At 42.6% G+C, this 17,900-nt stretch overlaps 1 protein-coding gene across 1 annotated transcript in view; it reads right to left on the reverse strand.

Moving 5' to 3' along the window:
- The window catches only part of STK31 (serine/threonine kinase 31), a 102,195-nt gene that overhangs the window by 80,280 nt on the left and 4,015 nt on the right, over positions 1–17,900 (reverse strand). Inside the window, exons 5-9 of the mRNA XM_054021080.1 lie at positions 14,724–14,882; positions 12,829–13,187; positions 9,657–9,852; positions 6,975–7,090; positions 5,653–5,812 (exon numbers count right to left, since the gene is read on the reverse strand). Coding sequence (XP_053877055.1) covers positions 5,653–5,812; positions 6,975–7,090; positions 9,657–9,852; positions 12,829–13,187; positions 14,724–14,882 — 990 coding nt within the window. The remainder of the gene's footprint in view (positions 1–5,652; positions 5,813–6,974; positions 7,091–9,656; positions 9,853–12,828; positions 13,188–14,723; positions 14,883–17,900) is intronic.

Here is a 17,900-nt window from a genome sequence, read left to right on the forward strand (position 1 = left end):
TGAGTTAAATGGGCAGAATGAGCAAGCAGACATGATCAACAAATTTTCTGTCCATTGCCTATTTGGGCTCACTGGGTTTTTACACACTTCATTTCAAACTGCATATGGAACTAAAACCATCAGAGAATTTTGCAGACAACAAATATTTCTCAAACTTTGAGATCTGTTCAACTGTAGATAGATTAAAATTCAACATTTAGATCAACATTATTTAGATGTATGTAATGATGATTAGGTGCATATTAATCAACCTGTGAGGTGCATCCCTTGTATTTTCATCAACCCAATACATGTGCTTATTAACTAACACTCTATGGAGTGTGTTATTCCACTTATACATGGATTTTAAATTTATGTAATTCATTAGAAAAAGTCTTAATACCATTATGTCCTTTAAAAACAGTACAGCTTTTGTTAAAAACAAAAAAAATATTTTTTATTTAAGAAAGGTGGTTTTGGTATTGAGTCACTACAACTCAAATTCTTTCTTCTACACTTCCCAAAGACTTCAGGGGTACTTGCCACAAATTCCACTGGAGCGGCAAAATATTCTGCCCCTAGCTGCTACCACTTCACCTGGGGAGTTGGTGTCTAAATTAATTTTTCAGGCTGCTCCAAGCCTGAACACACTTCCCCATTTGTATGTCCTCTGCTCATCTCAGGCCTGCCTGTCCCCTGACAGTATTACCTGTCTATTCAACTTTTCCTCTTCATGCTACTTGTAACACTGCCTCGGCAACTCTTGTTCTCCTTAATGCACAGTCAGAGCGCTCAAACAAGATTGCAAAGAAGATGATAGCTAGATTCTATGTAACTGGAGACACATCAGGTCAAACATGACCCAAAGTACAGTTTTGTAAAAAGAAACTTTTGACTGGCGTGTAGCATTTGTCATACTGTTAGCCATCCACAACAAGCAGGGAGCAGAACCCCAATGCTATGCCACACCAATTAGAGCAAATCAGGATTAACAAAAATTTGCCATGTGAAGAGATCTTCTCTTCATGATGTTTATCATGTAACAATTCTATGTGCTGTAATAGACTACTACAAAATCTCTTCACAGAAAACTACACGCTGGTTGCAGATGGTTCCAATCTTATCCAATTATCTCACAGAGAACAAACATGTTGAGACTAGAAAGATTCTCTTCACGCATCAGGTCACTTCATCACTTCTAGCATTTGCTCAGCTTATTTTTCTAAGTGATTTTTCCATAAATGAATTGTAGCAAGTCAGGAGTGATAAGAGAGGGAGACCTTAAAACGAATTCTGCAGATCACTCAAGTGCTGGTTTCACTCTTAGCCTGGATCTTTGTTTTATGTGTCCTCTGCTGCTCAAATTTGATTAACCCATGTGTCTCAAAAAGTTTCCAACTGCTGCTACTTCATCTGGGATGAAGGATGTTCCAAAGGAAAAGTCATTAAAATGAATCCTTAAGACTGTTCTAGGCCTGTAAGCTCCTTCTTTCTCTTTATTCTTTGCTGCTACAGTACTTAAACAATTTTGGATATCAAAGCCCTGGTAGGGTTACCATATTTGAACATTGAAAAAAGAGGACACTCCATGGGGCCCCGGCCCCGCCCCAACTCCGCCCCTTCCCCTCCCCCGGTCCCACCCCTTTCCCCACCCCCGGCCCCGCCCAACTCCGCCCCTTCCCTGTCCCCATTCCAACCCCTTCCCCAAAGTCTCCGCCCCCTCCCCTGAGCACCCCACATTCCCCCTCCTCCCTCCCAGCCACACGAAACAGCTGCACCAATTCTAAAGTCAGGCACTCCACTAGTATAGACTCCCATGACTTTAATGAAGCTGCTCAGTGGAGGATCTGCCCCGGCCCTCAGTTTTTGGGAGCGGTCAGGACACGCAGCTCACACTGTTCTGTTTCCCAGCTCCCCAGATGCCTTGGAGCACCCAGTTCTCCTCCCTGCCCGGTAAAATCCCGGACATTTTGAGCTATTTAATTCTTTAATTCTAAAACGTAATTCTTTATATGTAGTGAACTTTGTATTTTCGTTTTGGCATTGTGTTTGCTCCTAGGATCAGGGGCAGCCAGGGTCTCCACGTGCTTGGCCCGCCACAAGCCAAGCTCAGAGGCTCCCATTGGCTGGGAAAAGCTCCAATGGGAGCTGTCGGAGCCAGCCCCTGCAAGCCCTGCCCCCGCAGCTCTGATTGGGCAGGTATTTCGCAGTGATCCACCACACTGCTGTGTCTCATCACAAATGGGGAGCTGAGTGCCATACAGCACACCCCAGCCCCAGGAGCTCTGATCCACTTGCAGGCAAGGCAGCCCGATGCCCATCGCAGCCAGAGCTCTGATCCCTCTGCACACTCCTGCCTTTCTCACACTGCCCTCCCCTCCTCCCCCACCACAGTCAGTGCTTTTTGGCGACTCCCCGGAGCAGCTCCCCCAGCGCTGCCCCCCACCTGTGCAATCAGCGGCGCATGGTACGCCCAGCTTTGCTGCTCCCTGACTCTTCGGCTCTGTTTAAGAGCCAAGCTGCCCTAGTGCTACCGGCTTCAGGCACTTCTCCTACCTGGGCTCCACCTGAGCTGCTCCTCCCAGCTCAGACTGTAAGAGCCGAGCTGCTGGCTTCTGGCAGCCCTCCCCTACCTCAGGACCCAGAGCTGGCTGGACACGTCCCTTCCCCCGGCTCCAACTGAGCTGCTCGGCTCCGCCCCCTCAGACTTACAGAGCAGAGCTGCAGGAGCCAGCGTTACCGGCTTCAGGCAGCACCCCCCCTGCCTCGGGACCTTGCACCGTGGGAGCAGCTCAGCTGGAGCCGGGTAGGAGAAGTGCCTGGCTGGGGGCTCGGGGTCCGGAGGCGGGGGGGGGGTGCTGCCTGAAGCCAGTAGCGCTTGCTCGGGCAGCTTGGCTCTGTAAATCTGAGAGAGGAGGAGTGGAGCAGAGCCACAGGGGGAGAGGAAGTGCCGGCCATTTTCCCGGACATGTGTGGCTTTTCAGCAATTCCCCCCGGACGGGGGTTTGATTGCTGAAAAGCCGGACATGTCCGGGAAAAAGAGGACGTATGGTAACCCTAAGCCCTGGCAACCTGCCTTTTTCTCTTCCTTACTGACCACCTCTCCATAAACAAATTAAAGCAAGCTCATTTGTTTTACTGTTAAACTATGTGTTCATAGTGGGTGTTACCCATGCAGAGCAAAGTTAAATATTTTTAAAAATAAATCTCTTTATGTTGTTTACAATTAACCTACTGGATCATTAAAAACTGAAAATTTTAAAATATCAGTTTCTTTTTTACTGTTGTTTAGTGTTAATATTTCTCATGCATGGTGAGGAAAATAGACTTGTTTCACTTCTATTAACAGTAATTTTTCTAGTCCATTTCATGAGCTAATGCATCAGTATAATTTCGCAGTGCTTGGGAAGTAAACAGTCCTACTTCAAGTGTTTATTCTTAAATTTAGGAGAAAATTCATGACATATTGTCTATTGGTCTCACATTTCATAAGATAAAATTATATTTTCTAGCAATGATAAAGCCTCAGGGTTCACTTTATCTGCAGAAGTGCTGAACTCGGCCTGTGACAGTCCAAGGTAGGAAGGTTATACAGAAAGGGATAAATATATTAATAACAAAAGCTAATTTGCACTTATGATACTCTTAACTTGCTCTGTAAAGTCCTTTGAGATCAATGGATAAAGCTATATTACAGCATTCTCCATTGTCTTAAAAACTTAAGACTCCTAGCAAACATTATTTTAGCCTCTACAGTAGAATTATGAGTAGGTAAACATTACAGAACATGCAGCAGCACAAGCCAGCACCAAAGAGGGATGGGGTGCACAGGAAGCCTGTAAGAGAAGCCTACAGAAGCCACCGCTCGGGAGCGCAAGCAGGGAAAAATAGCACATGTGCGTGCACATTGGACGGGAGAGGGGTGTTGTGGGGATAACGGTTCCTTCCCCGGTTCCCTGGGGTAGCTTTGGAGAAGTATCTGAGGTAGAAGCAGCTTCCTGCTAGCGGAAGTATAATCCCCTCATCTTTGTCCCCAAAACACATACACACCATTGATTTCTCTTGCTGGTCCCAAGGACTCCACAGGACACTGGTTTCAACCACTCCCCTCTTTGATTGCTCCCAATACTGGAGCCATACATGGGAGACATGGAGAGGGGGATCCCCCTTTCCCAGAGGCTGAGACCGTACCCTGTCCATCAATCACCCGTAAAGCACATAAACTTGAACCCTCCCTGACTCAGGCCAGCTCCAATCAAGTTAACTGACGTAAAGAGGCTGCCAATGGCTATGCTGGGTGGCATGCTCTCTCCTACACTAGACCATCACACCCATTTCTGTATCGTTAACACTTTTGTTTTTTCCCTACCACAGAGAGGGAGCATAGAGTTCTTCTGTATTTAGCATACTGTCTCAAAGACCACTTGTGGTGTGTGACAGAGAAAGACAATCTCCAACATTAAAGTTGAAACTAGTTTCCTATTATAACAACTTAAAAGAGCCCTGAGCCTAGGAAGGGGTGCGTTTTGATGGTGCAACCAAAGAGGGCAAACAGCACAGAGTGGATCCCATAAGACTGCCAGCCCCCTCAGAACTTCCAGGGTGGGCTTAAGGTTTCATGGGATTTGGAGCCATAAGGTCTCATGGAATTTGGCACAAGATTTGCAGCCATGATAGGATCCCCATGCTCAGGGCCACTTCTGTTTGCTGGCTTCCAGCAGTCAACCCACGTTCCCTTCCTTATCTAGGTTGCTGCGGGCTGTGCTCGTCACCACTTTGGGGCTGGGAAGGAATGTTTCTACATACCACAAACTGGCCAAGGCTGGTGAGGTTTTCTCACCTTCCTCACAATGAAATCCAGGGGTTGAGTTTTGGGCAACCATAGGGCTGGGATTCTCCCTGTCCCGGAGGGCAATTTGGAACTATCGAAGAGACATTTACTTGCCACAACTTTTGGCAGATAACCAGTGCAGGAACTTGCTGATTTAGGCTCCAGATCCAAAAAGGTAACATAGGGGCCTCCCAAGGGCATCTCCTTATGAGATGGGGCATGTGTCTAAACCCCATGGGGGAAGTGCAAACCATAAGCTGGGATACTACCCTAGGGGGACCGCCCCATCAATGTGCTTGAGAGCAATGTTGGCTGAGGGGTGGAGGGGTGCCCAAGTCCCTTCTCGCCTCAACTGCCAAAGGGGGCATGCTAGAGGGCAAGTGGAGGCACACAGAGAACCTCTTAGTTTGATGACTGGCTCCTTCTGTAGTGGGACCCCCCAAAACAGGCAAAAGACCAATGGGGTGCAAGTGACTGCACTGGACTGTCCCGTGATGAGAACCTTGGATGTAATGTGCCTAATAAAGTTGCAGTATCATTAAAACCCATACCACGTGTCCTCGCTTTCTGAGCAGGGAGCATACCAATAACCCTCACTTGCCATTTTCTGATGGCTCTGAATGCCCCAATCGCCTCATTTAAATCAGGAGTGTCAAAAGTTTAATCTTCTTTAAAATGAAGCGAACAATCCAAATTTATCGTTTCTGGAAAATACTGCAGTTACCTAAGGCAAGGTAGATTTTTCCATTCTCTATTCATGATAACAGAGTTCACTTTATAAGACTAATGTACTCTATCAACAGCCTATAAAATACAGCTCTGAGAAAAAACATCCAACCCACCACATTTTTGCACAATCGAATCATCTCTTGAGCCAAGTTATATTCTGCCCAAATCTTCTCCAACTTTCCCAAGGAAGACGGAGCAATGAGACATCTTTCAGTAACCTCCTTTACAGCTCTGAAGAGGTTATCTCCAAAATGAACATTCATATTTGAATGCCTGAGTGATGAGGAGAGAAAGAATTAAACAAGAATATTTAGCTGGAAAACACTTTTCTTCATAGCTTGAAACAATATTACTCAATAGTGGTGCACATAATTGTTTTTAAAAATCTGCCACATTAACCTAATTTCATATCCAATAACAATGAATCAAGTGAAATTTCTGCTGTCCCTGCAGGTATTCTTACCCACTCCCATCTCAAAAAAGAAGATAATTAAACGGTATGACATCTGCCAGCAAGTAACACAATACTACAGGAAATAACAGGTATACATGAATATTCAATAGCATAAAAGGCTACAATTGTGTTGTCTCTCTTACTTTGAACTTCCTCATTCCCACCCTTTATATTTTGTCTATTCATTTTTCTTAGATTTGTTTATTCTTTACCCCAGGGCACCTCTCTCTTTGAAAAGCTCATCCATTTTCTCTCAAACACACTAGAGCAACTTCCTTCTCACTAGAATTGATGGTCACTTCTATCTTAGACTTCTCCCAACACAGCCCCTTTCCACAGCTTCCCTGTACTGCTTCATTTTGTTTCACTTTGCAACCCACAACACAACAAAAAGGCAACACAGAGAGGGAACCACAGGAAAGACTTGTGTCTACACAGCAATCAAAGGTGTGACCGCAGCACGCACAGCCATACCTGAGCTAGCTCTGATCTAGCTAGCTTGAACAACAATAGCAGCATGCGCTCTACAAGCCCACCCCGGATAGGGGAGGTGTAATTTGAATGGCTAGCCAATGATCAGCAGTGAAAGTATTTCACTGTGCCCATACTTTTTAACAACTTTTATCAGGAACTACCTGCCTCAGGACACTAAATAGGAATTTCAAGCTGTTTGCTATGATGGTTAGAAAGAAATACAAAGATCTAAACTAAATTCTTCAGATCTATCCAACCAACATTGGAAGGCAGGAACTAGCCTGCCACCTTGACAGCTGGACATAAAAGCTGCAGATTTCAGTCAAGGATTGTAGTAGCAAGTCAAAAAGACTTCTCTATGTCTTTTCATGTTAGTTTTGTTAAAAGGAAAATAGAATAATGACTACAAAAATTAAAATTGAACGAGAGAACAAATAGCATGCACTCATTTTAAAAGTAAAAAATACAGCAGTGGTAATTTGGTACAGTTAAAAAACTTGTACATACCTAACACCTTTCAGTACCTCAACCTGGGCAGCCAAACTTCTCATTTTAGTTCCTACATACGTATGCAGCGTTTTCTCCAAATGTTTAAGAGTTTCCTTAGATGTTTCCTTTTCTTCCTGCATTATTGATTTTTTGGCAGGGGCGGGAAAAGGGGTGGTGACAAAGGACACAAACAATGGTTAAATTGTTAACCTAGATTACTAAAACACAGTATTATTGGGATTTTTAAACTAGAAATGAAATACAGACAAGCCTGTGCCCAGCACAGACAAAATGGCTATATATGGTCATGCAACAATGGTGGATGAAAATCATGATTTTCAAAAATTATATTTTTGTATTTAAATATTGCTAGTTCTTTACTTCCTTCCCCTTTTAGTCTTAAATTGTTGAAGGGGATGCTTTGTACTTCTTCCGTTTCCTAATTGTTAGCAGAGTTTCAGATTTTATTGAGATTTTCCTTCCACTAAGAAATTTTACACTTAAAATGCTCATCAATGCTGAAAAAAATAAGTCCAGGGCCCAATTAGTATCTTTACTGTCAGAACACCACAAATGCACACACCAATTGATAAGCAAATACCCTGTGCTGTATTTGCAATCAACACCACTCTTCCAATATACTGAACTTCCACAAATCAATCAAAATGAAAAACTCATACCAGGCTACACTCCTCGATCAGGGTTTGCAGTCAACTGGACTTGTGCTCATAAATCACTTAGGTGCTTTTAAAAATCCCACTCAGGCTCCTAAATCCATCTTTTGGCACCTAATTTTAGCCTATTTTTGAAAACATTGGTGCATGTGTATTTCAAGAGTTCAAAATAACTTTTCAAGTTAACACAGAAATTTTGTTTTGAAGGGTCAAAGGCTGTCTGTAAGAGTACAGTTTTTAATAAAAGTAATTTAGCCTTGGACACTGCAAATACTTATGCTCGTTAAACCTTAAAGTCAACAGGAACATTTGTGAGTAAATTACATACCTGCTTAACTATTAGCAGGATCAGGTCTTTTAGAGTCAGTATTTATTTATTTCTTTTGCTTATACCAGTTTTGTAAAACTCAAATAAGATACCCTACTAGGAGTGCCATTTAGAATAACAGCATCTATAGTTGAGTTCATATTGAATTTTAATCTAAAGTTGCAATAATAATCATTTTCCAATTAGTTTTAGAAAGCTTCAAACTGATATAAATCAAGAGGATTTTTTAAAATCAATTATCTAAATTGCTCCACGCAGCATGCAGCCATGGGAATGGAAGCAGGGGAAGACCTGTCTTTTAAGTACTATGTCACAACCTTTTCATTTAAACATGGTTATGCATGATTAATATAAAAAGACACTCAACCTTTCAGCTTAGGAAGTGAGAAGAAAACCAGTAGAACTCTCAGAAGGCAGAGATTCTATCTCCTTTAAAAGGGCTTGTCTGTACTTCAGGCGTTCAAACAACTTCACTTATGTGCCATTTGCTGCCACCTTGTTTGTTAAGGGGTATGTGTACACTGCAATTAGACACTCCCGGTTGGCCCACGCTAGCTGACTCAGGCTTCCAGGGCTCAGGTTCAGAGGCTGTTTAATTTTGGTGTAGACATTGGGCTTGGGCCAAACATCTACACCACAATTAAACCCCTTATCCCAAGCCAGAGTCAGCTGGCACCGTGGGTTCTTAACTGCAGTGTAGACATACCCAAGGTTACTCCGACTTACCTGGAATTACAACGATTTGATAGTATCTTCAGAGGACAGAAGCGCTGGTGACTACTTTTGCATACTGATCAGTCATGGAGAGACAAGGCAAAAACAGCTGCCCTCCTAAAGAGGGGCAATTCACCACAGGACATGGCAGTGCTACTGGGTAGCAACGCTGCTTCTGAACATTCCTGCTCCCCTCACTTGCACTCCCAGTCCTGAGTTCTCCTCCCTGTGTTTCAGTTTGATCTGCTGTCCAGCAGGAACGGGAGAGGAGACAGGCACCTGTGTGCAGGTTACTCTACCAACACCCCAAAACCTGTATTCACAGTTGAAGATTGGCCTCCACAAGTGCACATCTCAGGAAGAATGGGACGGAGACACCCACCCACCTCAACTGCCCAACCTCAAGGAATCAGATCAAAGGTAACCTGCTCTTTCAACAGCTCTGAAATGTACATATCTCATGCTCTTCAAACCTGAGCTAACACAAGATACTTTTAACTCATGAGACACGTTCTCATTTTGATAATTTGGGTCAAGCATTTTCTTTCACACTGTATTCCACATATCCATTTTCAAAATCAAACAATAAATCTGTTACTAAGTACTATGTTTCTCAATTAGAATAAACATCTTTCACCGTGGAGTATCACACACACATGCTTGTGTTTTATTTGGCACCACAGTTAGGGAAGCAATCTATTTCATTCAGTTCCGTGACTCAACAAGTTGTGGATGGTTCAACATAGTCTGACATTTTCAAAGCCAATGTGACCTCTCCTCTGTACAAAAGAAGTTTCAGTCTATATGCCAGAAGCAAGATTCAGTCTATTGTGGAAGACAGATTTCCACAGAAATTAATCAGATGAGTCTATTAGACAGGTAAGTAAACTACTACTGCAAAATTATGAAGTTACCAATCATAAGCAATCTTGATATTGAGGACCGAAAGGGCACCAGGAGAATCTCCCTCGCTTTTTCACGTACCTGCACTTGATGGTTCAGCTGTGCAATTGTCGATTCTAGTTCTTTAGAATTTTGGAGGAGAATTTGATTTTCCTCTTGGAGAACCTCTTTCTCGTTTCTGAGCTTTTCATTCTCTACAATCAGTTTCTGATCCTGTTTTATTTTTGCCAAACTGATGTTTGACCCCATATTAAAGTCACAAGCCATCAATTTTTCCCTATTAAAAATAAATGAATATTAACAGAATCAAGATGCTTATTTTATAATGGTACAACAATTCTTTAATCATGACTGTCAAGAACATCTTAGTCATACAGATCAAGAATAGAAATCTATTCTATAAGCAATTATACATGATGAAATTATGCCACATTTCTTTACAAGTGTGACCTTCCCGTTGTGGAAGCAGAGAAAAGAACTGACAGAAGGGAACTGCAATGCATGACGGTTGTTAGCAAAAGTCAGGCTTCGTTAGCAAGAGACAGTCTTTGTTAGCAAGAGTCAAGCTAGCTGTGACCCTGATAACCCTGATAACGCGAGATTTGTAGAAGCGAGGATTGTGTGAGGTGGGTGAGAAAGAACTGTGTAAGAAGTCATTATGACCTCAGTATAGATAAGGTGTAGAAGACCTTGTGTAGATAAGGTATAGAAACTAATTGTATGTTGGCAAGAGTCAAAACAAGTGAGGAAATGAGATATCAAGATGGCCTATGTATAAACAAAATGCTGCTGTCCCTCATTATTTCTGTAATGAAAGGTATAAATGCTTGCTGTAATTAGTTACCAGAGAGAGACCTGCTTTGCTCTCTCCTCTGCACATGTGAGAGTTAATAAAGCTTCTGACTTGCTGTACCTAAACAAAATAGTGAGAACTCAGTTTTTCTCCGACACCATGCTGGTCTTCAAACAGATTTGTATACAACCTCTTTGTGCCTCAGTTTCCTTCATCGGCATATGTACACAAAACTTCACTCAATAAAGGTTGTGATATGCAGAGAATTATTAAAAACAGCCATGGGAATGGGTGGAAGTAGAAAGCTAGGATCTCCTTGCTGCCAGGAGGTGCATATTTCCCTAGGCCAGTCTGAACATTATGGAGGACAATGCTGTTGCAGCAGGATGGAAGAAAGAATGAATTGTTTACCAGACCCTGAACTTCTCTAAAATTCAGGAAACAGTCCTGGCTACTTCAAAGCAATTCAGGGATGAAGCAGTTTACTATCAAGCTAATTGAGCTGCATTCCAAATTATGGTCCCAACAAACATCCTGGTGATCCAGAATGTGATCTTGCAAAACATAACATGGGGGAAGTCATGCCCTCAGATGCTTCAGTGATGGGCTCGCTATAAAATTCCTAAATAGACAGAAGAGATCAGGAAAATATGAACAGTCAGTGAAGTTCAAATTTATATATTTTTAGAAGACGTTTACTTATTCTGCTGCCTAGCGTTTCCAGTTGCTGAGCAGCATCTTTATCACCCACATTCCCCTTCTTCAGCAACTTGTAGCCCTGGAAACTCTAGATACCATGAATGTCTTTTTAAAGATTTATGACCACCATCACCACCTCTTGTCACTGTAAGCACAAGTGGTACAGACACATACTTACTTCCAGTTGTAAGACTTGGCTTTATTTCATCTGAGCATAGCTCTTGTACTCCCTTCCCCAACAGACAAAAGATACACTTTTATACTCTGCATTTTTGGACAGTGAATTTTTTTTTTTTTTAATATTGAGGTAAATTAACATGGACTGACTGAATCAGGTAAGCTCCAGCACAAGTAACCAATATGCTCTATCATAAGCTGAAAACAACATGTCTGAGTGCATACTTATATAATGCATATCTGTGTTGTCTCTTTTGCAAAATTATTGCAGGGACCAATGCCTTGCAACTTCAATCCTCGACTAAACCTTCCACATCATCTTCTCCCTTACCTTGGAACCAATGTCCCAACTTCCATCAATTTTTCTAGACTCTCCCACACCTCTTAACAGCCAGGCCCCAAGCTCTTCCAAGAGCAAGGGGGAGGGGGAAACATTCTTCAGAAAGTTAATATCTAGAGAATTAGCTGTGCTCTCACTGCATGACCCTCTCTCTCTCTGCTACACAAGCGTGAAGATGAATAAAATAGTAAAGACAAGAGTAATAACACTAAAGAGAATAAAAGCTCAAATGAAATGAGTCAGAGAGCAGAAACCGTCTTTAATAAGAAAGACAAGTTTCAGCTAGGAAAAAAACAATAATTAAGAGCGTTGGGCAAAGATTTCAAAAGTGTTCAGTGATTTTGGATGACCAACTTGAACGGGGCTGGAGTTTCCTACACTGTGCGCTAAGCACTTTCTCAAGAAGGATGGAGTCTCTCTTTTTTAATACATAAAAGTAAAGGAGGAAAGAAAATGAAGACACGAAAGAGGAGTGAATTAGGAGATGGAGGAGAACAATTTACGATGCCTTCTATATTCAGTTCTATTAGATGCCAAAAAAATTCTGTCTCCCAACCTGATTCTGATTGTGTAAAGTCTTTTGGCCTGATTTTCATACCAACCTTCCTTTTGGGACGGCCAGTTTTGTACCCATGCCCACAGGTCATTCATAAATTTCCCTTGCAATTCACAGCAATAGTAATATACAGTGGGAGAAAGACACACCATGTGTACATAAACACAGCCCAGTTTCAAAAAACCAGTCCTTTGAATGCAAACTCCAATTCATTAATCATTTAGAACAGGCTATCTTTATAACTTATTATGTTGCTAGAAAGTCCAAGAGACAAGTGCAGCATTTTTAAAACTAATAATAGTTTTGTACCAATTATAGTTTGTTGTATGATGCCAGTAACATCTCTTGCTTTGTAGTATATGCAGAACAAATGGCTTTTGGGACTAAGCAAAGACAAGGCACGTAAATGGCTTAATCTTTGCAGCTATTTATTGTTTTGTGCAATATAATATAATAAAAGTTATCCCTTAACTAACCATTGGACATATAATCCACACAAAAAATCCAAAATATTTTCTTCAGTAAAGGAAGCTTTTAGGAGATAAAACATCCACTTAGCAAGTGCTGAAATTTATTGTCTTTAATTGCTCACTTTTTGCTTTTCCCACCTTCCTCTCCTACATACACACTCAGTAATGAGTCTATATCAAAACAGTGACACTCACTATCAGACCCCACCCCGTCTTACTTCGCAAAAGGTATACGGTTCCCAGTATGATTTTCATTCCTCATGTTGGTACCTATCTGGTCACCAAAATGCCCTTTCAGTCGGTTGGATTCTGAAGGGTTGGGTCTGTTCTCCCATGCTGGAGCTGAAACTTTTGCATTCCAGGGTTGGTACTGAGCGACATCTGTTTTTTTCTCTTCGCAGTTGTTAGCATTTATAGGGGATTTGCATTTTTCAGCAAACTCCTTCTTAGCCACTTCTTCCCCAATATCCACTTTTCCATACTCGGCCTGGGCAACAATGGTACCATCCTGGTATATAGCTTTGTGTCTCATTTTTATTTCTTTTTCAAAAATTAAACTGCATAAAAACTTTCTCCCCTGTAAAATAAATGTACAAAAGTTATAAAACTGCTCACAGTGAATAGTTTCTCTTTGCTTAACTCAACTAACTTTCCATCAGCAAACAGACCTGTTAAAGACTTCAGTGGAGCCTAGAGGAGTTAGACTTTCAATGAAAGTTGGGCACCAAACTACATTAGGACACTTTGAAAATCCCAGGCCATATATTTAACAGCATTATACAAAGGTTAACCTTTCAGTAACACAGGAAAAGATTGTATTATAAATAATAATGTGATTTGTGCCATTCCTCTAACCCCTTACCGCCGTCATTTTAGCTGTCAACATTTTATCCACATTGGTCATAGTCACTTAAATGAAATGGCTAAAGCTTAACCGCAGCACTAAATATCTCCCATTTAAATAAGTCCTCACTACTACAGAGCAAATTATATAAAAATGTGTGATCAGCTACATCTCTACCACTTGAAATGGAATGCAAATGTCATTACATTATTACATATTAAGATCTACATTGTGAATATCAACACTGAAATGTCAAGACTGAAAAATCAAGCATTCAAAAGTTAGGAATACTAGAACTGCAGTTATTAGTTTGATTGCTAGTGTCAGACACTGGCAGGTTTGAAGGCTGAGAGGAATGGGATGTAATATAGCCCTTCAAAGAAGTGGCTGAAAACAACTTAACAGAAAAAAAAACACCCTTAACTGAGCCATTTCTTTGAATATGCTGTTTTTGCTGATGTTCCCCCCCAAAAAAAGAAGAAGTTCAGCCTGAGGCAGAGAGCAAATATGGAAAAATTTAGCCCTAACAGTTAAAGCTTGGCACAGTTGAAAGTAACTGGAAACAGTGGGTTACAATGGAATTTGTTAGGCAGCCTTTATTAGAGGCTTTACTACCTCCAACTATAAGATTAACAACAATCTCCCGATTCTCCTCTAAACCACCAGTTGAATGCAGAAGTGCCAAAGAGGAAGCAAATTCACACTCACTGATGACAAGAGGGCAGGTATTTTTCTAGCTCCATCCATCAACCCAGCATTCTTTCCAATGAATTAAATTTATTTATTTTCTGTGGCACTCATCATCATCATCATCCCTGAGCAACTCACAACCATCAATGGATTCATGTTCCATTCCAACAGGGAATACTTCCCTGTTGATTTAGGGAAGTATTATTTCCGTTAAAGACGGACACTGAAATAGAGAGAGTGCCATATCACTTGGTTAAGTGAGAGAGTTTGTGATAGAGCCAGGAACAGAACCTAGAGCTCCCAAGACCATCCTCCACCTACTACTGGCTATCTAGATAGCATCTCCACTCATTTTTTAAGATAGCCATTTTGGCTTTTAAAATTCATTAAGGGTGAGAGATTTGACTATCTTACAGATATCCCCCATGAGTCTCAGCTTGATGGGTAAAGACATTCTCACCATTCATCTTTTATGGATTCCTAAGGATGAAAAATCGTTTGGATGAAAAAGGATGTAGATAGTTTGGCTTTATTTGTTACACAGTTCATCATCCACGCATTTAGAAGTCTATAACTTACCTGGTCGAATTGATTTAAATCTTGATCAGGAGGAATCTGTAGTCCCCAGAGTCTATACTTTTTAGCCATGTTGGGAAATTGCAAGTTCTCTGGAATCTCAACTATTTCTGATCGATTTAGAATCTCAGAATTTCCATAATCAATGTATAATACCTGACACTGTGGCAATAATATCAAATATAAATAAGCATAGCTGCTACAAGTCTACAACAGTCGTATGTATTAAAATATACAGTACTTAGAGGACTATATATCACTTGGGATCCTAGTGTGCAAGTCCTAAAGGGAGTTCTACATCTGATCAAGAACAATATACAGAAAAGATAGCTAAGCCCTTATAGAAGCAAACCTACTAGGTAGGAGAAGTCACAGCTCAAACTACACCATCAAAACTGAAAATTAAAAATAAAATCTTAATTTACAAATATAAAATTTGTTGTCCTAAGTTACTGTGCCATTTTTATGGTCAGCATAATGCGTTTTCAAGGTCAAAGCTTTTCCATTTTCTGTTTAAAAATCCTGAACATTTATAATCCTCATCTCTTCCAGTGTAAATCTATTCTGTATAGAATAATCATTGTTCATAGCACCCCTTACCATAAGCTGGGACAATGATGTCATTTAGTGGAAGCAATTGCCACTTCTCTTCAAGTACAAAACTATCAATTTCAGTGCAACAAGCTCCCAATTGACGGGTGCCAAAAGACCTTGACAAACAACTAATAAGTATCTTACAGTTTCGATATCTGAAGAAAAAATGGTATCAGATATATAAAAATAAAAATAAAAAAACAGTAAGATGGTGATACAAAAGGCAATAAGTGTGCCTGAAATTACAAGAGGCTTCTCAAAGGAAATCTTCAGCAGTTTTGTTCTAATACCTTGCATAAACAGCTAAATATTTACTAAGTAAGTATACAGTTTTAAAAAAATTCAGAACAATCTTTAGAAATATCCATTCATTGTTTCATTAGTCCACTTCAGCCCATTCGAGTCTCACAGAGCACGCTACAGTTTTTGTGGTATTTCCAGAAAGGAGATATATTTGATGATTAAAAGTAGGTCTGAAAAGCAGGACATTTCAAAGGTTAAGCAAGTTCTAAGGTGTTTTTACAATTTGCTTATGTTAATTCAACAGTTTGTGTACCAATGTTTTTTAAATGAAAAACCACATTCAGTCTTACTTTTCCTCTAATAGTTAAAGTGTTGGCTTGCTAGCAGCTTGAGTTTTTGGGAAGTATGTACATGTATTTGTATATATATTCATATTACATTTGGAGATCTCTTTTAATGAAGGGGATAAGTTAGGGCAATGGTTTTAAAACTTTTTTCTGGGGACCCAGTTGAAGAAAATTGTTGATGCCCGTGACCCAATGGAGCTGGGGATGAGGGGTTTGGGAGAGGCTCAGGGCTGGGGCAGGGGGTTGGGGTGTGGGCTGCAGCCAGAAATGAGGGGTTCAGGGTGTGGGAGGGCACTCTGGGGTGGAGCAGGGGGTTGGGGTGTGGGATGCAGGAGGGGCTCCGGGTTTGGAGGGATGGCTCTGGGCTGGGGGTGCAGGCTCTGGGGTGGGGCTGGGGATGAGGGGTGGCTCCGAGTTTGGGGGGGGCGCTCAGGCTCTAGGAGGGGGCCAGGGATGAGGGTTTTGGGGTGCAGGAGGGACTCCGGGTTTGGGAGGCGGGCTCAGGACTGGGTCAGGGGGTTGGGGTGCGGGAGGGGATCAGGGCTCTGGACTGGGGGTGCAGGCTCTGGGGTGGGGCCGGGGATGAGGGGTCTGGGATGCAGGAGGGGCTCCGAGTTTGGGGGGGGGGGGCCTCAGGCTCTAGGGTGGGGCCGGGGATGAGGGCTTTGGGGTGCAGGAGGGACTCCGGGTTTGGGAGGCGGGCTCAGGGCTGGATCAGGGGGTTGGGGTGCGGGAGGGGCTCTGGGCTGGAGGTGTAGGCTCTGGGGTGGGGCAGAGGATGATGGGTTTGGGGTGCAGGAAAGGGTTCCAAGTTTGGGGGGGCTCAGGGCTGGGGCAGGGATGGAGGAGCGGGGTTAGGGCATGGGGTTACCTCCGGTGGCTCCCGGTCAGCGGCGCAGCCGGGTGCAGAGGCAGGCTTCCCACCTGTCCTGGCACTGTGGACCGCACTGTGCCCCGGAAGCAGCAAGCAGCAGGTCCTGCTCCTAGGCAGAGGCACGCAAGCAGCTCAGGGCGGGGGCAGCATGCGGAGCCCCATGGCCCCCCTGCCTAGAAGCCAGACCTGCTGCTGGCCACTTCCGGGGCGCAGCGCGGTGTCAGAACAGGTAGGCACTAGCCTGCCTTAGCTGGGCAGCACCGCCAACAGGACTTTTTAATGTCACGGTCTGCAGTGCTGACCAGAGCGACCCACTGCTTTACATGCCGTGACCCAGTACTGGGTCACGACCCGAACTTTGAAAAACATTGAGTTAGGGAAAAATCCCAAATTTAGCACCTCACTCTAAATTTAAACTTTCGTTTCAAGAACAAAACAGCTTTTCACTGATAATTTTTCCAGTTTTAAATCTGGCTATGAAATGACATAGGAAAAGTTGTGAAATCAGACCGTCTTCAAGGGCAGAGGTGAAATTAAAGGAAGCTCCCAAATCATTAGGGCATGAGCCACAGTGGATATCACCATTTCTAGTGAGGGTAATAAACCTCTTGTGTTTGGACATCATTACCAAACAACCCTAGCCTGGGAGCTTCAAAAAAACAAAACAAAACAAAAAGTCACCTGAAAGCCGTAAGTATCAGCTCTAATATTATTTCGGTGAATGTTATCAGCCAGATCCCAACTCCCATTTTCTCTTCTCAGAAGTTCTGAAGTGAAATGGTACTGCTTGATAACACTGGCAACTGTTACTCTAGGTACGTGTGTGTGTCTGTCTCTGTCACTTCAAAGGTATACACACACTGTACCAATCCTCCCATCAACTTAAAGCTTCCAAAAGAACTTATCACTTTAACGCATAGGTGGGCAAACTTTTTGGCCTGAGGATCACATCTGGGTATGGAAATTGTATGGTGGGCCATGAATGCTCATGAAATCGGGGGTTGGAGTGCGGGAGGGGGTGAGGACACCGGCTGAGGGTGCAGGCTCTGGAGTAAGGCCAGAAATGAGGAATTCAGGGTGTGGGAGGGGGATCCGGGCTGGGGGACGGGGTTTCGGTGTTGG

This window comes from Malaclemys terrapin, chromosome 2 (assembly GCF_027887155.1).
Source record: "Malaclemys terrapin pileata isolate rMalTer1 chromosome 2, rMalTer1.hap1, whole genome shotgun sequence".
Taxonomy (NCBI): Eukaryota; Metazoa; Chordata; order Testudines; family Emydidae; genus Malaclemys; species Malaclemys terrapin.